Source organism: Leuciscus leuciscus, assembly GCF_965113295.1.
Source record: "Leuciscus leuciscus genome assembly, chromosome: 13".
NCBI lineage: Eukaryota > Metazoa > Chordata > Actinopteri > Cypriniformes > Leuciscidae > Leuciscus > Leuciscus leuciscus.
In genome coordinates this window covers 6567688-6592455 of record NC_138737.1, presented here as the reverse complement: position 1 = coordinate 6592455, position 24768 = coordinate 6567688, and the positions used below count along the sequence as shown (strand labels likewise).

At 37.9% G+C, this 24768-nt stretch overlaps 1 protein-coding gene across 2 annotated transcripts in view; it reads right to left on the bottom strand.

Moving 5' to 3' along the window:
- Window positions 1–19954, bottom strand: part of tafa5l (TAFA chemokine like family member 5, like) — a 44818-nt gene extending 24864 nt beyond the window's left edge. The window contains exons 1-2 of one of the 2 annotated variants that reach the window (XM_082189188.1): window positions 16954–19954; window positions 3899–4048 (exon numbers count right to left, since the gene is read on the bottom strand). In XM_082189188.1, the coding sequence (XP_082045314.1) occupies window positions 3899–4048; window positions 16954–17050 (247 nt within the window). In that variant the 5' untranslated portion in view covers window positions 17051–19954. Of the gene's footprint in view, window positions 1–3898; window positions 4049–7532; window positions 8014–16953 lie in introns of those variants that run through there. The other variant, XM_082189189.1, reaches the window with a different exon arrangement.
- Window positions 19955–24768: the final 4814 nt, after the last annotated feature.

The following is a 24768-nucleotide window of genomic DNA, read 5'->3' as shown; positions in this document are numbered from 1 at the left end:
TAAATTTTGAAACCCAACGGTTGGGTTTGTCCGTATTTGACCCAAACATTTTTTAGAGTGAGTGTAGTAATAATGCTGATAAGGAACTTGAGCTCATACTAGGTAAACATACTGTATCATTACTGATCTGAACTACTGTATAACTCATACTAGCACTAGTACTGTCTTTGAACTAGCACATTGTATTGTTCATTGTAAAAATAATGCTATCTTTTATCTAGAACAGATTTTAATTCTGTACTCATTCTAGCTTCAACTAGTACTCATACTAGCACTAGTAGAATTTTTGAAATAGTACAGATTTTTCATAGCAAGTTGAGTACTATCTATGATCTAGAACATTTTAAATTAATACTCCCTTCTAGTACTAATAGTAAGCCTTTGATCTAGTACTCAGTTGGACTTACACGTTGCAAGATCTAGCACTAGATTTGGCTCTGCACTAATCCTCATTCTAGTGCTAGTCATGACTTCAAACTAGTACTCGTACTAGCACTAGAAATGACCTGAATTAGTATGTCTACAAAATTTGTTTTGAACCATCACATATCCCCAATGCTGACTTTGAACTAGTACCCAAACTAACACTAGAACTGACTGTGAATTAGTACATCTACTAGCCATAATACTGAATTATATTCAGCACTCTTTGTCTTTGTACTAGAACTGACTTTTTACTAAACCTGCTGTCTTCATTATTTAATAAACAAATCTGTCATGAAAACAAGTTATCACAGCCACCATTTAAATGTTTAAATTGGTTGATATAAAACCACCTTACATGCAGTTTAAATGTTTATATAGGCTAAAACTCATTTATTTAATCTGAGAACTGATTATTAAATACATTTGATTCATTATTTGGCTAATTAAACTTAATTTAAATTTTTTGGCTAATGAAAATATAAATTTGTCAATTTTGGTAAAAAAAATTTTAAATAATTTTGGTGCATCACTTCTACTCAATCCTGCTATAACCTTGAATTAGTATGCCTGCTAGCTCTAATACTGACTAAACCAGTACACGTAATAGAAACAAAACTGACTTTGAACTCTCACACATTCTAGTACCAATCCTGACTCTGATTTAGCACTCATTCTAGCATTAGTACTGAACTGATTTGAATCAGTACCCACACTAGCACTAAAAGTGCCTCTGAATTGGTACACATACTAGTATAACTAGTAATGACTACTGACTTGAACTGGTACTCATACTAGTGCTTTTAACAAGTACTCATATATGGACTTTATTTACTGGCCTAGAACTAGAACAGATTTCTCTGATATTCAAAACCAGTTTTCCTCAGTAATTTCCAGAAAAATTTGTTTCCCTTTTCATATCGTCCTAAAATGGAAACTCCTAGTATAAACAAAACCGTAAAGGTGCTGATCCATCGCTGCCTTTAAAGCCTTGATCTAAAAACAAGCCTTTAATGTAAAATAAGAATATAGCCTTAATTATCATTAATGCATGTGAGATGCAAATACACACGTCTCATTGGGTACAGTGAAGTGCTCTAACTAGGCCACACAGGGAGCATAGACCGGCAGATTTCAGCGCACACGGAGTTTAGCAGATATTTTCGTACCCTATTTGTTTCATGTGAAGCCTGATGAGGCTCCTGAGCTGAGCTCTCCGCTGTAGAGGCAACCAGTGAACACATGGCCTCCTGGGGAGCTGTGTGCCTCCGCTCCAAACTCACTCATCATTAACTGCTTGCAAATAGATAGAACAAGAATACTTTCTCTTTCAGGGTCACTGTATATGGGGCAGGAATATGCAAAATCTCCCCAGAAAAGCAGTGGAACAAGAATCAATATAAACACGCAGCAGCCCACAATTTCCTGTTCCTCCCAGCATGTTAAAAAAGATACCACCCACTGACCAGTGCGTTTATGCGGAGTCCAGCTTAAAAAAAGGATGAATCACACCCACACACACACACCGTTTCCCATGGTACCTCTGTTCTGCATCATGACTCAATTTGTCTCTCTGTGTGCATGCAACACCTGAGCCGGCTCCAGCACGCCTACACTGATTCAGACGTCTCCAGGGACCCGACTCGCGCATGCCCTCCCTCGCTCCCTCGACCCTTGACCATCTGCCCCTCGGACTCATCTGCCAGACACAGCCTCACCTGCAGACTGACATCTAACCGGATAGAGCACAAGAGCGAGCGCACACTCTCTCAGCACTGTCGGTTCAGGAAATATATTTCCATTCATTTTCTCTATTTTAGAAAATCATTTAATAAAGAGTGAAAAACTATAAAAAGAGGTGGGTTGCCTGAAAGGCATGTTGACTAGTTTGTTGACTAATCTTAACCCGAAGCCCTGAAGCATTTTTAAAAGTTGGTCATTTTAACTTGAAGCACAGAAAACAACAACAAAGCAGTCACTAATTAAAGCACCACCACTAAAAATATCTGTCTGTCTGTCGATGGATGGATGGATGGATGGATGGGGAGAGAGAGAGAGAGAGAGAGAGAGAGAGAGAGAGAGAGAGAGAGAGAGAGAGAGGAGACTAGCATTCAAAAGTTTGGGTTCAGTAAGTTAATACAATATTAAATACTATTTTTATTCAACAAGGATGCATTATATTGATCAAAAGTTACAGTAAAGACATTTATAACGTTACAAAAGATTTCTTTTTAAAAAAAATGCTGTTTTTTTACTTTATATTAATCAAAGAACCCTGAAAATAATTAACCTATTTCCACAAAAATATTAAGCGGCACAAGTTTTTTCAATCAACATTAGAATGATAAGCATAATCAGCATGATTTCTGAAAGATAATGTTAAATTGTATTCAAATAGAAAAGAGTTATTTTAAATCGTAATAATATTTCATAATATTGAACATAAACAAATAAATGCAGCATTATTGAGCATAAGAGAGTTTAAAAAACAATAAAACAAATCTGACCCCATACTTTTGAACGAGATATATTTATGTGTGTGTGTGTGTGTCCAATTCCATGTAAATTAAGCTGAAATCACATTGACTTATGGTTTCATACATTTTCACTTAAAAATCAATTTCCATTTTAAATTTCATAGTTCTTGAACTCTATAATGCAGGAGATATGATGAGCAGATGAGAAGTAGAAGGTAGATTGACTAGATGCTAATGGATGGACCTTTATTGTAATTTCTACATTCTTTAAAACTTTAATTGTCTGTACAGCTGTCATAGGGTTGTCTGTAATTGTACAGCTTGTGTGTCTGTGTGTGTGTGTGTACGCAACAGGTCCTTCTTTAATGGATCCACTACTAATGGAGCATGAAGGCAGCAGAGAAAGCCAATAAAAATCAATTTCCCACAGCTGTAATTATGGTACTCTCTTGGTTAATTACTCTGGTCTTGCCATCACAAAGTGCTACTAATGTGTCGTTGAAGAGCTCAAGCTGTAGCATTACCAAAAACACCATTGCACAGAAGAAACTAGCTACACGACCCCATCTGTCAGGAGAGTTGGGTTTATTTGCTGCAAAAACAACGACTACCATCATATTCAGGTTTACAACCTAAGAAAAGCTGAAAGCTTCCAACCCCATGAGATCCTCCGCCATATCCGGCGCTCGGCAGAACAGACAAGCTCAAATATTCCTCCTAAACCACAGTGACAATCACAATCCAAAGATTACATTTTTTCTTTCCCTTTTCACCGATCCTCAGCCGTCCTCGACTTTGACACAGCACACACTGCAGAGAGGAACATTTCTTTACATGTAGCAAGTCTGACTATTGTGTTATATTGTGTGATACAAGATTTTGACACGAGACAAAAAAAACAATGCATGCAAATTAAACAGTGAAGTTGAACGACATGAAGTGGCTTGTTGCATGCTGTGAGCGGATATATGTGTGTTTGTGTGTGGGCTGCATCTCACCGTCCACGCATGCTGGTCGGGCCCGTGTGGTGCCAGCGATCTGTCCTCTCCGGCAGGCACAGCGGGCTGTCTGCCTGGCGATGGTGCGCTTGGGTTGACTGCTGTCTCTATTCAACATCACTATCTCACATGTGCCTACTGCCAACTGACCTGTGGAGGACACACACAAACATACATTTCAGAAAGCATGGCTTTTGAAAGTAAGGATATCAATGGTTAAATCTTGTTATAACTTGTTAAAACTTCAACATAAAGGTTTAATATCCCTTAAAAATGACCCTATCTTTGAGTGCACTGTTATGTACCAGTCTAAGAGTCAAGGAGGGAAATAAACATGGGACAACTTTCAGTGAATAGAACAAAACATTTAAAGGAACAGTACACCCAAAAAAAAGCAAGTCATTCCAAACCTGTGTAACTTTCTTTCATCTGTGGAACACAAAGGTATTTGTAAATCAATTTAATGAAAGTGAACAGGAACCATAAAAGTGGTTTATTTGACTTGGGTACTATAAAAGTGGTTCATTTGACTCAACTATCCAAATCTTCTTTAGTCATACTCATACAATAGTTCTGTATGAGACATTTTGTGAATCAATCGTTATTTTGAGTCTTTGAGATATTTTAAAGCCCCTTTATGGTGAAAATCAAGTTTTTAATATTGTTTATGTGGTGTTTTTAATGTGCTTTTAGACAAAACATGTGCAAATTCATAAGTCAACACCATTACTGAGTATTTTCTCCTTAAAACTGCACTGCAGTGAACCAAAGACAGTCTCAAAAAATCACTGGTGTTTCTGACGTCACAAACTACCTTGTAACCAATCAGGTCAACGTGCCAGCAGGCTTTAGCATTCATTCATTCACATCCATTTCATTAACATCGAACTAGCAGGGGAGTCTCGAGAGATGCCAGGTTATCCAGGTATATTTTTTTGTTGATTGAAAAATTGGGTAGATTTAGCAATATAGTGGATGTATATTACGATGTTATGATGAACTATATATGCCTTTCTCCACTGACGTTCTGAGTTGTTCAAAGCATTTCTGATGATTTTTTGACTCTGACATGCCGAACGGGAACATAGTTTGTGTAACATTAGCAACACATTATTAGCTGTTTAATAACATAGTCAAGCAAAAGGCTAATCAAATGAATTACCGGTATGTGTCCGACGTTGTTAAGAGCGATACCATTGTGCAGCGTTTACCTCAGTAAGTTGGCCGAGTGAATGTGTGAGCTGTGTGAGTGGAGGCGGGGCTAATAGCATATTCATGCAGCCGCGTATACTACATAAAACAACGGTGTAGTTACATTAAAGCTATTTTAAGGCTTGAATAAAATAAAATAAAAATCACAGGAAAAAACATTTAAATGTCATTTTGGTGATCAAAGATGAGTTTTAAGGGACTACAGGGAGACTTTAAATGAATTGGTTGATCAAGCTCACAAAACTGATCTGAATGATTCATGAATCAGACTGATTCGGTTCTCTAGTTCAACTCAGTGATTCGGCCTCAGAGGATACACCCAGTTTAACAATGAAAAACAACTTTAATTTTGACTGTGCATCACACAAAGCTGTGGACCACTGACCGGACCCCTTTTATGGTGCTTTCTTGTTCTTTTTTTTAGCATGATCATCGTAGCAGTGTGTTGGCTGCTACGACCTACGTCTACTGACTAGCCAATGAAAACGCAAAATGAAATGGTATATTGATCAACGCGACATGACGCTAAAACTTATTGCTATACTTACCTCAAGCTCCATTTACAAAATTGGCATGTCAAGTTTGCCTCTTTTCCCTAGCAATGACCATGTCCATATTCTCCTCTTTCACTTCCTCCTCTTTTTTTTCAGTGCACATAAAAACCACAATTTCCAAAGTGCAATTCATCATGCTCTATTTGTTTACCACCATCACATCATCGTACAGTCTACATACATGTCGTACCCAAGTTTATTAGATCCATGTCGTACAGTGTGATTTGTAATGATCTTATAGGATTGCCAAAGTCTGTAGCAGGCATTACACAAATACTAGATCTCTCCAAAAATATCAAGACAACCAATTTACTAGACATCTGAAATAAACCAGAACAGGCAATAGAGAGAGGTAAAACTAATTTTCTCATTTTGGTTTCTCATCATGTCTTTACAAGAAGAGACCATTTTAAAATGTCACTCTTTATAAATGGTAGCTTTTTACTTCTCTTAAGGTGTTCATTGTTGTTCAAGCCTTTTTATAAAAGCAAAATCTCTCTCTCTCATGTCCTCAGAGACCACTTCCCCTCGACACTTTCTCTGACAAGCGTAAATGCTTGGCGGAGTATTTTTGACACTTTTAGTGTGCTGGCAAAGCTTACAACTTTCTATTCAAGGTACCACAATGACCAGCAGGCTTTGCAGAAAAAGAACGAAAAGTTCAAAAAGTCTGGGAAGGCATGAGCTGTCTCATACATAATCATAGTCATAATTCACGTCAGAAAGAAACGTCTTCCTCGGTCATTAACTTTCTGTCTTTGCTCTTTCTTTGTGTTTGATCAAAAAGGAAAAGTGGCCGGGTACAACACTATGAATCCGGCTGTTAAAAATGGTAATAAAGCAGATTTACAATATTAATTAATCTTATGTGATACTGCTGAAGAGCCAACAGAGATGTGATGAAAGGGGATTTTTATATGTGTAATAGAACTCGGGAACAGTGATGAATCACCACTGACTCCAGCTTTAAGATTCCTTTTCACTGGAAGCTCATTTCAAGGGCGCAATAATTCACTCCGATCAGACCGAACGGAGAGCCAATCAGATCTCATCGTCCAAAAAAGCAAAATGGCTAACTATTGTCTCCAAAATGCAGCGACACTGCATCGGGACAACTTTAATCAAGGCTTGACGAAAGACAACCCGAAAAGAAATCAGAAAACTCTATTCATGCACCATATTCTCTGATCGTCAACGCGTAAGCCTTGATTTTAGCTTTAAGCGGCTGCTGATTGCAGGGCTGAACGGCTTATTGCTTTTCATCATATTTTACACCCTCCCCACCCCAACATGCACAAAAACAGCAAACCCACCCTCCCGTGGCATTTGCACTTGACCCACTGAAATGCAAAGACAGCAGTGTAGAGCTGATGGCCGCTACTGCTTGGTCAACAGTCGGTACAGATTAAGACAGACATGCTGAACGCAAAACTTGTACTCCCTACAGGACGACCAATTGGTTTCACAGTCCAGCGGCCTGAACAATTACTATTTCAAAACAAGGTTAAGGTCAGCCAAGCATGAGTAGACACCTGCCTTTCATGGAAGAATCCAGAGGAATTGAACACAGCGTGCAATAGAGAGACAGTCAACCCCATTCCTACAGTGAAAACCCTTGATCTTTTTTACAACACTGGGAGCTGTTAATATAACTAGATTTGTACATTTTCCAAAGGACATGTGATTACCTAATAATAAGTGACTAAAAACACTGCATTGGGAACTAATTTTAAGCCCATTCTCGCTTATGTACCAAAAAGTTCTCTCTTGGATCAACACAATATGAAACATTACACACCAAGAGCAAAACTTACATGCAATTTCAGGCCGAACGTGTCAGATGCAAAGTCTATTGAAATTGTTTTAACCTTGAAGGCGATGGGGGCATCTTGTTGAGTGGAGATGAGAAATCCCAGCAGACATCATTATTGTAAAGACTATGGAGAATGCTGAAGGTCACCTCTCTCTGTCTCGCTCGCTCTCTCTCTCTCTGATCAGCCTCCTCCAAAATAGAGCCACAACCTCTTTCCATAACGGCCCACATTAATCCTCCACAGCTCAGAATTTAGATAAGAGAATTAACCCCTCCTTCAGTTCTCTGATGCTTCTCTGTTTGCCCCATTTCATTTTGTTTCATTTCATACCGAGGAGTTTCTTCAAGTACGGGTGCTATTGGGTCTGTTAGAAAATAAATTCATACTTTACACACTTGGACTAGTTAATTTGATTTGTCTGCCAACAGCAAATATACATGCATTACATACGGATTCTGGTATTTGTCATTTCTGAAAGCCATAAACATGAACTTGATGAAATTAGAGCTTGATTGGAAATTAAGTGCAATAAAAATATTTGATAAAAGTAAAAAAAAAAAAAAAAAAACTTGATTTTGTTCACAAAAACACTAACTTTAAAAAATAATTAGAGGTAAAATTGAGTTTTAATTAATATAATATTTTTCTTAATAAATATAAAACTGTTAGTGTTTATTCGACTCTGTCTTTTGTCTGTCCTGTTTCATTTATGAATAATTATATCAATAATAATTTGAAACAATTTTATAATTTAAATATAAAGGTTAAAAAATTACACTCAATCAGCATATAATAAGCATTTTGGAAAATGAAGACATTTTAAACATTTTCCAAGAGAGAGTGACCTTTATATAAACAAACAGGGGGAAAAAAGTTAATTAATTTTTTTTTTATTAATTTTAATAAAAACCAACCCCTGGGACATAAATGTGCCCGTAATTGAAGAAACACCCATAAAACGACACACACATCCACGAAAACAGCTGGCCAGGAACATCCATGGCATGTAAAAACCAGCGTTCTGTCCATGTTTAACAGCCAGAGGATGAATGGGTATGGATGGAGATAAGCCACAGAAAACAGGATGGAAAGAAAGAGAGAAAGCAAAAGAGTCAGAGGGGGTTTGATGTGCCAAAAGCTTGACAGCCATTCCATCACAGGTTGTTAAGTTAATTGATACGACAGGAGATGTTTCTGCCTGTTTAGTCCAGACACGACAGAGCGAATCAAACGATAAGGATCTACATGCACCTGGGCACAGAGCAGCAGAGACCGGGGACACCAAACTCAGCTCTATACTTCTCTATACTCTCTCAGAGGAAGTAGATTCAGGTCTGCAGTGTCACTTTCAGCCTGAAGATGTAGGTACAACTGCAAGGGAACATGAAGTTCAAAGCTAGTGCGGTTCAAAACACCACCTCCTCTCCAAACACAACACCACAGGACAGCTGACAGGAAGAAGACATTCGTTTCTTTCTAGAGTTTGCAGCAAAAGATAAGGGTTAGACAAAACATTTCACTGCAAACTCTCACTGGGTTTCGATCACTTGAATCAGTGGGAGTGTTAAAAGTTTAACACACGATGGGAGTGAATGAATGCCATGAATCTTGTCAAGAACATGTTCAGGTTATATTTCAAACCAAATTCAAAAGATACAATATTTTATATATTTTGTATAATGAAAACATTTAATTCTTTTTTTTTTAATTAAGATTGTTTTGCATTGCACCATTTTAATGATAATTATGCACATTTATTTATTAATTGTCATTACTGTTACGCAAAATAACAACAACAATACTGCAACACTACATAGGACAAGCGTGGTTTGGAGAATAGGTGAATGGATGATAAAAAAATAATGATAATAATAATAATAATAATAATCAGATTATCAATACTCTAATGTGTGAACATTTTACTTTGAAGTTTTTCGTAATTATTTTTGTTCTCAATACTGTATCAGTAAGTTTCACATGTGCTATAGTATCAAAATACTATAATACAATATTTTATTAAAATCAGCATAGAGGCAGTGCAATAAAGTATAAAAACATTCCAATTTTAAATAATATATAATTTTGTTTTATCACTACAGTAATGTAAATAGATTTATGAGTAGTTAGAAGTAAAGAGTTTAGGGCAAAATGTCTGCCCAAATGTGTAATGAAATTAAATAAATTGTATTTTCTCCCGTCGAACACAAAAAGAGATGTTAGTAAGCCGTTTGCTTTTTTTCCCCACGACAAGCAAGATATTCAGAAAATAACTTGCATTTCAGTCCACTTCTCACACAAAGCTATTGTATTGTTTTTTTGTCTCAGAAGACACAGACTTAATGTTTTATGGTGCTTGTTTCCATCCTTTTTAGATCATGATCCCAATCCACTTTCATCACAAGGACAATCCTCCTTAAACATCCTCTTTGGTGTGCCACAAATGACATGAAAGAAACAGTGAATGCCAGTAAAATGTACTATTCTCTTTCTTTGTGGTGGAATATGATGTTCTTGACAGGTATCGTGAGATTCACTCAAATGCATCTCTTCAGTCCACAGACAGCCAAGCTAATCCTTTGTTACTGTACGAGTGGAAAGGAGTGCAGCTTGAGCCGCAATTTCAAAACTGCCTGTCTGTAGAGTTTGTCTTTGCTGTTAACAGTTGTGTTCAGCAATAGAGACGGCCATAACCTCCTCCATTGTGAACGGAAGAGCTAATTAACCCATACTAACCCTCTAAGAACCTGTTTAAACATCTATGTCATTTACTGTCAGCCTCAAGTGGAATGAGGATGGCTAAAACAAAAATTGAACAAGTTAGCAACAAGCCAGGGAACAAAGGTCACACACTTCACACAACGTCTGACAATAGTAAACTCAGACGGCATTTCACAGCAGTGAAGCTTAATACTGCAGTACATCATATCATTCATCTTCGTATATTAGACACTCCAGAATTCCTCTCAGCTAAAAGAGAGAGAGAGAGAGAGAACAGCGAACTAGAGCAGGGTGGCATTTGACATAAATTAAACTCATATATACCCAGCAGCGAAAAAATTATAAAAAATGGGTGCCACAATGTGCACAATTGATTTTGCCTTACAAAAGCTTTTGAGTTTTCCATAAACATCCGTTCAGTTCTACGGCTTCATTACCAACAGAGGCGCAAGTTGTTTCTCGCCACTAAATTTATGACACGGACCATCATTAACATCCGGCATGCTGGGGGCTGGTGCCCTTTGTTGAGGAAGAAATCGCATTTTGCAAATTGTCCTGCTGGAAATGACATATCTGTCCTGCCCACCTACACAGCATAACAATGGCATTTAGAGAGAGTGCAAAAATAACCAGAAATACAAACCTTATGGTTCAGCCAAGTAATCCCAGAGGACAAATTTATTACTCACAGGTTGCTCGTTCACAGCTCAGTTATCTTTTATTAGGTATCAATTGTCTCTCCTACAGACGTTTCTCCTACAGGGTTGTTCACCATTAAATAGGACAGACAGACAGATAGACTAGACAGACAGACAGACAGACAGACAGACAGACAGACAGACAGACAGACAGACAGACAGATAGACAGATAGACAGACAGATAGACAGATAGACTAGACAGATAGATAGATAAATAGATAGACAGACAGACAGATAGACAGACTAGACAGACAGACAGACAGACAGATAGACTAGACAGATAGACAGACAAGACAGACAGACTAGACAGATAGACTAGACAGATAGATAGACAGACAGATAGACTAGACAGATAGACAAGACAGATAGACTAGACAGATAGACAGACAGACAGACAGATAGATAGACAGACAGACAGACAGATAGACTAGACAGATAGATAGACAGACAGATAGACTAGACAGATAGACAGACAGACAGATAGACAGATAGATAGATAGATAGATAGATAGATAGATAGACAGACAGATAGACTAGACAGATAGACAAGACAGATAGACTAGACAGATAGACAGACAGACAGACAGATAGATAGACAGACAGACAGACAGACAGATAGACTAGACAGATAGATAGATAGACAGACAGACAGATAGACTAGATAGACAGACAGATAGACTAGACAGATAGACAAGACAGATAGACTAGACAGATAGACAGACAGACAGACAGATAGATAGACAGACAGACAGATAGACTAGACAGATAGATAGATAGACAGACAGATAGACTAGACAGATAGACAGACAGACAGACAGACAGACAGACAGACAGATAGATAGATAGATAGATAGATAGATAGATAGATAGATAGATAGATAGATAGATAGATAGATAGATAGATAGATAGATAGATAGATAGATAGATAGATAGATAGAACAATTAATAGATGATACATAATGTATGGATGGATCGATGGATAGAGAAAAGCATCGTTCCATAAATTAAGTCTTGGAAGGATTTGATGTGATGTTTGAGTTCATATTAAAAATCTCTTCTGAGACTGTTGAGAACTCTAGAAAAACAAATACAAGACTATTGGATTCTTGCTTTCGTGCAGGATGTGCTGAGAACTTTTGCCGCATTATAATTAGAAACCTCCCTTTCCACCCACTGATACCCAAGCTTAACGTTGGAAGCCGAAAGGTGTCGGCGGTGGCATGGCGAAAAGTCCGCAGAGGGAACACTGACATTTCCAAATGTATTGTTAAATAAAACTGGCAGCGCTGATGTTGGTGACAGCTCATCCATCTGTCTGTTCTCTGGCCCAGAGTGCACACCCACAGCCAAGCGCACTTTGATTTCCTGTCTGTGCCATGACGAATGGTGGCGCTTTGTGGGGGAGCTGTCAGGGCAGAATTCACAGCCACTCGGAGAGACCCACACATTTCTTTGTTACCGAACCCCCAAAAGGGCCTGACAGACCAAAGCACGTGTTGCAGGTAATAGGCCTGTCTTAAAAAGCACACAGTAGTCCTTTTATTACATCACTCTCTTGTACTGTAAATCCATTTCCTAAGCCAAACACCCTCCATCTGTCTCACAGCCATAGACAAGTTTACTAATATGATTTATTCTCATCTGTAAAGGGATTTTTGGATAACAGTCAGGGAACAACATCTACTACAAATCATGCCATTTTAAATCATTGCTGGTGGTTTTCAAAGGTGGTTATGAAATTTCACCTGCCAAGAATCAACAGATGAATTACCCTGCTTGAGTGCACGTCCAGAAAATACCTCATGAGCTAGGTTTTCTGTCCTGTGTTGACATCTTTTATTGAAACAAGAAGTTTAGGGAACACTTTATTTCAATAGTCCACTTTAGACATTCTACTAACTATAAATAACTTTGCAAATACATGTCAACTAGCAGTTATTAGAGTATTAGTAGACTGTCTGCTTAATATCTTTATTTTGATGCTCCCTAACATACATTCTACTGACTAGAAGTAACTTTTCAAGCAATGTCAACTTATTCTACTAAACCTAACCCTAAACTAAAAGTCTACAAATACTCGAATGAGAGTTAGTTGACTTAGTTTGTCAACTTGTAGTTGCAAAGTTACTTACAGTTACTAGAATGTCGTAAATGGACTATTGAAATAAAGTGTAACCAAAGTTGAGATGGGACATATCGCAAAATTAGCCAATAGGATTTAGCTGTCACTACAATAAACAATTATTCAATGGGACAATCTGACTGGACAAAAATCTGTTTAGTGCAGGATGACTCAATAATTTGTGGCAATCTCTTTTCTGGAAAAGAAAGACTGTAATGTTTAAATATATATATCTACAAAAAAAGTTAACATTTTGGAGAACATTAGCATAGATGCCCTAAAAGTTAAGGAACCTAAAAGCCACAATTCAGTTAAATTCACAATTCAGATTTTGATTTCAAAGAATCTGTAAAGGTTTACAAAAAGGTTGTATGCTTAAAAAAGAAAATTAAAACATTTGCATTAACTGAAATTAAAATAAAACTAACATGGTGAATTTTTTATTCAACTTAAAAAGTCTAGTGGCATGTAAAAACTTTGGTATGAAGCCCTAAAATACAAAACAAAACAAAAACTAACAATGAGTAAACTAAATGAAAGCGACAAATTGATTAAAAAAATTGAAATCAAAATTTCTAAAATCGAATAGCCCTGTGGCGCCCATTAAAAAGTAGGCATTCACTATTATTGTAGATGTTTCACCAGTGACCTATTTTTCTCACAGGGCTCTTAACAGCATGAAACAGACTTATGTTTTCCCTGTCTGTTGCAAGATGGCTAATATAGAACGATCAGAGACATATATGGCTCAGGTGATTGGCTCAGAAAATCTTTCTGGAACTGAAGCAAAGGCCGCAGTGTCCAAGCTGCATACACCAGCAGAGCAACGGCCTTTCAGATGAATGGGAATGCTGGATAGCTCTCCAGGTTTATTAAAACTCCTTGAAATCAACCGAAGAGCGGCTTACAGTTGTCTCTGCATATTAAGCTAGAAATGAGAAAGTGCTTTAACATCAGAAAAATGTCCCACATCACCTTTAACCAAACCGAGCAGTATCTCTGATGTGCAGGGCAGCATTTGGAGCACTTGATTGATAAAGGGAGACGTTAGTCGTGACATGAACTTGTGTCCTAAAAGCCTGCACATGCAGAGAAGCTTGTTTGCATCTCATATAAAAAAGCAGCTGGATCAAATTTGCACAGGCATTAGTTTGAATGCTCAGTCGTGCAGAAAGTGCTCAATGAAACCTTTCTTTCTACAATATTTAACAAACGACTAATCTTTTGCGCTGAGCTTACCGGGGAATTCCCGAATGGAAGGAGAGAGAATTTTTAATTAGACTCCTGACAATTGATTTTAATCTTGTAAATCTCTCATCTCGTCACTGTCCCCCTCTTTACGCCGGGCATCAGAGATGAAAACGCTCTGTGCATTATCGGTGATGTCATCACAGCAGCTCTGTTGTGATTCTGGATGACAGCTCTGGCCTGGGAGGACGGCATAATTAAATCACGACAGTAACACACACGCTGCTGGCTCACAGAGACACACACATCTCCGTATCACTTACATCTTACCACAATTAAAGTAGTATAATAATGTGCATCTGTACGCTGGATCTTTTAAAAGGCCATTAAAAGGACAAGAGCGATGAGGGTTTTTCATCACATGCCTATGGTGCTTGAAGGGTCAAGGCCTCATTCGATGCCACATGCTTTCATCTGTAAATGACTCGGAGCCAAACAGAGACAAAGGCCGATCAATATCTCACACACAACTTCAGTAGGATCACGGATATCATTATCGAAATGAAAGGCCACCACGCTATAGCATCACAGCAATCAAAAATTGTCATTTCATCCAGCTATTGAACTAAATCATGTCACTTAAATGGACAATTCACCCAGAAATGAAAATTCTGTCAATACTTACTCACCCTTCTAAACATGTACGACTTATATAAAGTATATGATGTATGTAAAATTATATAAAGAAATATGTAAAACATTTCTTCAATGCAATGTAAGTCACATAAAAGTACGTCAAATGCATAAATGTATTACAGAGCCTCACACATGACATGCGAGGGAAAAAATTTATATCGTGGCCTTGAAAGAATTCCTTTCTCTTTTTAGTAAATCGTGGCCATGTTGTATTAATTCATTCCCTTGATATGTTAAATCAAACTGAGGGAACAAATTTGTTAAACGTGGCCGTGATTTACTAAAACGAGGGAACAAATCAATAAGTCATGGGAACGAACGCTTAACTTATGACCACAATGTATCTAAACGAGAGAATGAATTCTTAATTTGTGGCTACGATATATATATATTTTTGTCTGCATGTCATGAGCAGGGCTCTGTAGAAGGTAAACTAAATGAAACATGAAAATGGCACTAAATAGCAAAAAAAATTAATAAATACTGTTAAACATGTTTATATACTAGTGCATAAACTTTGGCATAACACAAAAAATGTAATGGGGCACATCAGTCCTGAATCCAAAACATTCACATCAAATCCTTCCAAGACCAAATTATTTAAGCAATGCTTTTTAAACTATTTGAGCGATGTCTGTCTGTCTCAAAAACATTACAAAGTCTTCATGGCAGAAATATCCTCTCATCTTGCCTGTAAAACACGAACGTAAAATTATTCAGTGACATTTGATGACTGATTTATCAGCCTCTGTAGCTGGACGTGATGCAAAAATTTCAGGCCCTCTGGCATTTCTAGTTTCTTCTTGGTGGTCCGAAGAACATAATGTATTTTAGCAAAGGAGATTCCCCTCCCTAGATTGAGGCCATGAAGCCCAAATAAAGCTCAGCCATTAACTGAGAGGATCTAAAAGGGATGTTTGATCCCTCAAACAAGACACCAGTTTCCGCCTACTAACGTTTAGTGCTCTGAATGTCTCAGTTAAGCGTGAGGATTTGTGCACCAGGGTGCCCATAAATCTGCAGTATTACCATGCTAAGACGCCACCGTGAGATGAAGTGTTAATGTCTATAATATCTTTTATTATATCCCATCTTAACTCAACCCCCCTGACAAAAACCATTCACTGACAGCCATCTGCAAAACTTCCAAATCAGCACACAAACGCTGTACCTTGTTTGACATGCCTCCCAGTGCCTTTTTAGGCCAGTTAGCTTATCAAATGAGTCACATTCTTACCCCTGACTCAAATCATGACTGTCCTCTTCATTACCTCTAGAACACACAGGGAAACGCCGGACAGACATGCACACACAAGCAACAAAACATGTGTGTGATGCATATCAGTAGGCATTGATGCGAATGCATGCACACAAAGGCAGTGGTCCCTGAACAAATCATTCGCAGCATTAGAAGTAGAAGACAAGAACTTCATGACCCATGAGCTTCACGGTACAAATATTCTGACATACACGATGCAGCCCTAAAAGCCATTCAAAGGAAAGGAAATTCACAAATGAGGTCTCAACTGCTTCTCAAAGAGAAATCTCTACAATGACACAAATTGTACTCCGATCTTCAAAATTCCTCATTAAATTCTTTACATTTGTGGTCCACATTTATTTTGTACCTATACAATCTTACTGCATGTCTCAAATTTGATTTCTTCAAATGAATTTTAGGAGAAACCTCTGAGACAAAGTTACATACAGTGAATGAGATCTCCAATAAATCCCCTGAGCAATGAACGAGCAACCCCTAAGCAATACAATTTTCCTCAGGGTTGTGAAGCACGCCCTCCATATTATGCTATAGATTTCCATAATAATGTCACAAGCTCTCCAGGGTCTCTCAGAGGAGTTGTTTCTGTCCTACACACTATGTTTTTTCCCCCTGGGTGTTAAGGCACAGAAGCTTGTCTCGGATAAATCTGACTTGTGTTTTTTTAAGCAACTTTATAAGGACAGAATCAGAGGTGAACCTACGCATAGAAAAATATAAGGTTATATGGTTACCATAGTGAAAGTCAAATATAGGGATGCTCAACACTTGCCTTCTTTCAGGATGTGGGTGTAGATCATCCACAGCATGAGCAGGCAGCAGAGAGACGCGCCTCCGCCGGCACAGAGCGCCCGCATCCCCGACTGCATCCTCACTACGTCCCGCAGAAAACACTCCCGGCACCCAGCCTAAAGCAAGTTCAAAGCAAACTCGGCTACTTCCATAGATTTTCACGGGTATGTGGCCGGGATGCGAAGAGACAGTTAATCCGACGTGAATTTACGCGCAGTGGTTTCCATTTTACGCATCTCATAAAACGCATTAAAATATTAAAATTGAAGGGACGGGCATTAAAAAGTCATTATTTAATTGTTATTTGATCAATTAAAAATGTAACAATATAATATGTATTATGGTCGAAAATCAAAGCAAATAAAATTGATGGAGAACTCATTCAAGCAAAGTAAAATGAGTCATAATATGGTCCGTTGGAAACTGCGCGAATCCTCTGCGGTCTGGAGAAGTATCCACACAGGGTGAAATGGTCAGTGGTAGCCTACCAGTCCAGTGGTAACAGGTCCAGAATGTACGGATGATGACTGTAGATGAGCTCGAGAGGGAGGTTCGGTTTGGTTTTGGGTCTTCAGAAAAGCGTCTTCTTCAATGTCACTCCGACGTTCCCAAACCCGTCCGTGCAGTAATATCATACAGAATCTGCCCTGTGGAGTTACAGAGAACAGCAGTGAAGCATTTCGCGCACATTCTCCGTGATTCGTGGATGGATTTAGAGCCGAGTTCTCCCTCCTCCAGGAGTGTAAAGAACTGCTGTTCGCAGTGAAAAGAACCGGCTCTTTAGAGTCGCTCCCTCGGGAATCGAACTATAGACCTGCTGGTCGCGTCGTCTGGGTTCGAGTCACTAAAAAGAATCGGTTCATTAGAGTCACTCCTTCGGGACTGCAGATAGGTATATTTTAAACAATAATACTAAATGGCTGGTTCATTCCAAGATATTCTTGCTATCTATTTTGAAAAGGCTATTTTGGAAGTTGCTTACATTTTTTAAAAGAAAGAGTTTTGCCAATCTATCAGAAAAAGACGGTCTTAAGCTAATTTAAAAAAATATATAAATATTTACATAGCCATGCCTTTTTCTTTTTTTTTTTTTTTACAAGTTGACAGTTGATTTAGTCACAGCCTTCCTACTACAAGGAAGATCATTTTATGCTGATATTTCTACATAGCTTTCTACACACTTCAAAATATCCAGTTTTCAAATATTAGTTGTTTACTGTTCATGGCAACAGGTTGACCTTCAGATTATCTCCTACTGACAAAAACAAACTAACAATTGTCAATTAATTGTTAATAAAATAAATTACAATAGCATTTTTTTTTCCCACATAGTCATTGTTTACACAAAACACACCTTTTGTGGAATGACCCAGCAATATTTGCAAAGTATTACAAAATCTTGTAACACAGTATAGGGTAGTGACTGGAATTGCAACCACATTAGAGTCTAATATGAAATAAATATGTAAATTAATACTATACAGGATTAGATACAAAAATAAATAAATGGAATGACTTCTTTTATATTAGTGAATATATGCATAAAATATCAGCCCATAAAAATCTTCTAATGCAATATGCATAGAGTAGTGAGCATTAACCAAACAGGATGATTTAAACAACCGCATTTCCAATGGCTTTATTAAACAGGATCACAATCCATCAAACTTTTCAGAATAAAAAAGGAATGTGTACGATTATGTAATACGGGTAATAAAAAATGGTGTTATATACAACCATCCCACAAATAAGCAATACAAAGGAAAGATCACACATCATAAAGAGATTAACAGACACATACCTCAGATTCATAGCAATATTCTACAAGCTGGAGTGATTGACATGAGAATGCTGCACAAAACACACCACAAAAAAAATGTCAAATGGAGTCAAGTTCTTTTTTTCAATGCAAATTCTACTGTGCTCTCAGTGTGTTGTTTTTCCCTCTCACTCTCTCTCTCTCTCTCTCTCCCTCCCAAAATCTGCACGTCATTCCCTGGGAGATAAGACCAGGTACAGTGCTTCATCTCCATATTTTGGTATTCTGTACTGCACTGTGCTGGTGTACAATCCATTCGCATCTTTCAACATTCACGCCAAACCACCATTAGACATTTTTTTCTCCTTTTGCTAATGGCATAAAAAAAAAAATAATCCCCATCCTTAGCCAGCAATGTGGAAAAAAAAAAAAAAAAAAAAAAAAAAAAAATTTATTTACTCACCCTGTCTTTCCGAACCAGTATGACTGGCTTTGATGCCAATCTTTCATTTGAAAGCCACGTTTCTAGCATCTGTAAAACCGCATTCTTCCAGCTTAAAAATATATCTAAATTATGACATATGCTTTCAATGAAAAATGCGAAACAGTTCATGCGTTCATGACCCCAAGGCTGGATTATTGTAATGCTCTTATGGGTGGTTGCACTGCACGCTTAATAAACAAACTACAGCTGGTCCAAAACGCAGCAGCTCGAGTTCTCACTGGAACCAGAAAGTATGACCGTATTAGCCCCGCTGTATCAACACTGCATTGGCTCCCAATTAAACATCGTATACATTTTTAAATATTGCTGACTACTTACAAAGCACTAAATGGTTTATCTCCTCAGTACTTGAGCGAGCTCTTAACGCATTATAGTCCTTCACGTCTACTGCGATCTCAAAGTTCTGGCCAGTTGATAATACCTAGAATATCAAAATCAACTGCAGGCGGTAGATCCTAATTCTCCTATTTAGCACCTACACTTTGGAACAGTCTTCCTAACATTGTCCGGGAAGCAGACACACTCTGTCAGTTTAAATCTAGACTAAAAACGCATCTCTTTTACCTGGCATTCATATAGAACATTATACATTTCTATTATTCAAATCAGTTAAATGATTATTAGGCTGCATAGATTAGGTCAGTCGGAACCGGGGACAGTTCCTATAACACCTGATGTACTCGTTACATCATGAGAAGAATGGCATCTACACTAATGTTAGTCTTTCCAGCCCGTTCTCATCCCAAGGCGTCATATACTGACATTTCGTCTACATCGAACGCACATGGCACCCTTTAGCGTCAATATGAGACGCAGATAGATATGGGCCAGAAGGCGCCTCCTAGCGGTCTAACCCTAACCCTACCCTAGACCTAAACCTACCCATAACCGAACAAAGCTCTGTGCGTCTCATATTGACGCTAAAGGGTGCCATGTGCGTTGGATGTAGACGAAATGTCAAAAGCGTCAGTATATGACGCCCTAGGATGAGAATGCGGTCTTTCTGTTTATTCCGAGGTTACTGAAGTCAGCCGGATCCGGGCCGTATACAGATCAGATGGTGGACCTGTGCCTGGACCCATTCATGACGCATCCCTGAGGTGCCAGTCTCATCAGCCCTGTGAAGACCTCATCGACACGACAGCCATCGGCACTGATCCTCAACAAACCCGTCTCCATACCGGCGTGATGACTGCGACTTCCAACCAGATGGAACTGGATAAATATTCTGAATGTTGTGATCCAATCTGACTTCTGACCTGTAATGCTGCCTGAATCATAATCATACACTGTTTGTTCGTTGGCCAGAGGAGAACTGGCCCCGAATGAGCCTGGTTTCACCCAAGGTTTTTTTCTCCATTCTGTCACGTGATGGAGTTTTGGTTCCTTGCCACTGTTGCCTTGACTTTTGGCTTACTTAGTTGGGGACATTAAACATTCAACAATAGTATTGATCTACCTTACTTAAGGTGGACAATGATGCAATTTTCTTCTAGAAACAAACTTTGTTGTATTATTTTCATGTTATCACTGTGAAGCTGCTTTGAGTTTGATACAATCTGTATTGTAAAAAGCGCTTTATAAATAAATAAAGGTGCCTTGACTGACTTCTTTTCATGGATCACAAAAGATGATATCTTGAAAAATGTTGCTCTTTTCCTTTCAAAGAATGACAAAAGGATAAAAAGACACCATATAAGCATTCATACAACTTGTGGGATATACATTTTCTCCTCTTTTGGACTCTTTTATCATGCTTCGGTGTCCTTTTTGGAGCTTGGCGGCCCCTGGTATCTGTATACGGAGCCCCTTAAAGGGACATGGTGAAGAAAAAAATTTAGTAAAAAAAAAAATAAAATTGCCAATGCTTTTGCGTTCTCTCGCAAAGGTTTTGCGCAAAGAACACAAACGTTTTTGCGAGGGAATGCAAAGTTTCTCAGGGGAACGCAAAACATTTGCGAGAGAACGCAAAAACACTGAATTATTATTTGCATCTCATATTTTTGTTCCACCACCATGGTGGAAGGCCATTAGAGGCTCCATACCTGAAGGTTTTGGCAAGTGGAAAAAACATTGTTTTCGTGTGGAAAAAGCGCAGTTTTAACATGAGTTTTAACATGAGCTTTACAATAGTATGAGAGAGAAAGTAACAAAATCTAAATTTTTCGGTAAACTACTCTTTAAAGGGATAGTTCACCAAAAAATGTATTCTCTCATCATTTGCTCACTCTCATGCTATCCCCGATGTATATGACTTTCTTTCTTCAGATGCACACAAACAAAATATTTTAGGACAAAAATCCATCTCTGTGAGTTCATATGAATGCCACTGAATGGGTGACGCTCGGTTGACGCTTGAGAACAATCGTGACGGTAATCTATACGACCGCAGTGGATGAATCAATGTCTTCTGAAGGCAAACTATACCTGTGTGTAAGAAAAATGCATATATTTTTAACTTTTTAAATCTATAAATCATTGATTCCAGTCTACTGCCATGCGAGTATTCACAAGAGGGCTGTGGTGACACAAGTGCAGTGTGAAGCTTGTGAGAGAAGTGGTTCTACAATACTTCTTGTGGGACATTGATTCACCCATTGGGGATGTATGGATTACAGTCACGATAGCTGTGTTTGGTTTTTCATGCGTCAACCAAGCAGCAGCCATTCACTTGCATTATATGGAGACGAAATAAAGAAATCTGTGTTTATCAGAAGAAAGAAAGTCATATACATCGGGGATGGCATGAGGCAGAGTAAATGATGAGAGAATTTTAATTATTGGGTGAACAATCCCTTCAAGTTCACTGAAAAACTTACTGTCCATTAAGCCTTTTTCAGAAGTAATTTCTGCATTGATTTGCCCTCTTCTACAGGCTTCTTTAGGATGGGCTACAGAACAGTAAACAACAGATGACACCCAAGCTATATTTTAGAGAGCATCTGAGCTCAGAAACGTGACTAGCAGCCCTTAAAAAGCAATAATCTTAAACCAGCACCACTCACTTCCTCTCAGAAAAGAAAACATGTCAGAGAAAATGCAACACGATACTCTCTTTTGACCCAAACCTTGAAACATACCGTGCAAATATATCTAAATGCATTATCACACATCAACACAAATCTAATTTCATTTATTGTATTCTAGCCCTCTGTATGTGTGCGTGTGTGTGTGTGTGTGTGTGTCTGGCGCTCTGAAGTCAGTACACACGGGCCATCTGTGCGGCCAATAAAGTCGCTGTTTGTGGAGCACGCTGTCAGATTTAGCGCCCTGCTGATGCCTCTCCATCTTCTAAATGACCGTCGTTAAAAACTCCCCACTCATACAGAACCATATCAATAATTCAGACCCAGACCCTACAACCACCAGCCTCATTTGCGGGCTGAGGGGACACGCTCACGCCATCAGGGTCCCATGGAAAATGTTCACAGTAAACGCGGACGTAATTATCTGATGTTGATGACAACTTTACCAATGATCTCACAAAGGTGACGCGGGTTATTCTTCAGGACGAGAGAGCGTGACAGCACAGGAAGACCTTTGGCACCAAAGTCTATTAAAAAAGACCCTCTGTCATCAGCCCCCGGGCCGTTCATCCTTCATTTTAATGGTCTGAGAGTTGAAGTGCCTTCTTTAGCTATGTCACCACTCTGTCGCTCGGAGAGAACTGAGCCGATACGGTGTCTCTTTGGCAGATGTCTGGATACCCATCCAAATGGAATCACAGCATTTCATCCATGCAGAGGCAGCATATGGTTAGTGTTTGTGCGGTTAACTTTGCTTTTCATTATTAGCATCCTCTACCTCGCGCCTTGAAAGAAATACTACAATTTGGCTGTCCGTGGAACATCATTACTCTTGCAAGAGTGCGGTAAGAACAGACCCGACTCTACGGCAATCAATATTTACAACTGTGGCCGTGCCTTTGCATCTATTGTTTCAGTTTTATCACTTTCTGCCGTTCTGGTCCTCAGTTCTGGTTTTGCAGAACTGTGCTGCCACAACACAATCTGTATGCTGAAATTTTCTGCCAATTTGAAAGAAGTGGGAATAAATGCAATCCAATTACTGTATAAAAAACAATTATGTAAAGCGCATAATGGATGCTATTAGTCTCTTCTGCAATGAATATATGAATATAGTATATGTTAATGTCAGCCACACTAGTGATTCTCAACAAGGGGTACGTGTTCCCTGTGGATACTTGGAGAGTACTTAAACCTATAAAACAAAAATTAGGGCTTTAAAATAAAAATATTAGGGCTGTCAAAAGTAGTAAGCACTATTAATCTCTTTGCAATTAACTGCTTAATATGTTCAGTTTACTGAATTTAAATGTTTAGGGGAAAATGCAAAGTAGTATGTTTTAAATAAATGCATGAAAAAGGTTTACCACAGATACCTTCTTTCTTTTTCATTATTTATTTATCTACCTATATATTATTATTAATAATAACTATTATTATGAAAATATATTATTAATATTTATTATAAAGAAATATTATATAATATACCGGTATATGTGATAAACCACATTTCTACAATGGGAGATTGTGTGCAAATAAGATGTATATATATCCTAAATATAAATATATTGTGAATATAAATATGAATATACTTAAATTTATTTAAATTGCATCTAACATAAAAGTTTGTGTTATATAAAATGTGTATACACACACACACGCACATATATACATATACACATATATATATATACACACACACTAAATATAATATAATATAATACTGATAAAGCTGTGTGGATACATAAGAAAAACAAAATTAGGAAACAATGAGCAACAAAATTGTTAAGTTTACTCATTGTGTGCTTATGTTGAATGTTCATTCCACTCATATTTGAGAAACAAACAAACTATAGGGTCAAATCTATGAAACCTGTCATCAGCCCAGCACAAAAATAGGTTGAGATGCAAATTGGTTTTGATTAGTGAGATTCTGTATTGGCCATCTGTGTTTGTAATTATAAGAATGACAATTTAGGATTTATCACACATTCATATTACTTTATGAGAGAGGTCTGTGACTTAGAATTATTACTTTCATTAAGGGATGATATGACAACAGGATCCATGATCTGTAATTAGGATGCGTCCAGACTGTTAGTGCTGACAAACAAAAGCTTCCAAGGTCAAATCAATATGATAAAATAAAACTCAAATGGATGTTGTTATAAAGTCATCAATAATATATATATATTTTTAATAAGCAACTGACCTGCATGCCAACACATTTAGCCACACAAAATCCCATTTAAAGTTTTTTTTTTTTTTTACTGGAGTCACTTCCTCATTTGGATGAAGCTGTGACTTACAGTGGAATAACTTCTGTGGTCTTCCTCCTTACAAATAATGCTGAGAAGAATAAAAACAAACAGAAATGCTGGAAAACTAAGTGCACAATAAATGGAAATAAAGTGACACAAGGTCCGTTTTAAGAGCCAAAAGGAACGAAGCCGGTATATAACAAATTTCAGATGTTAAAAAACCATAATGCTTTATATCTTTATT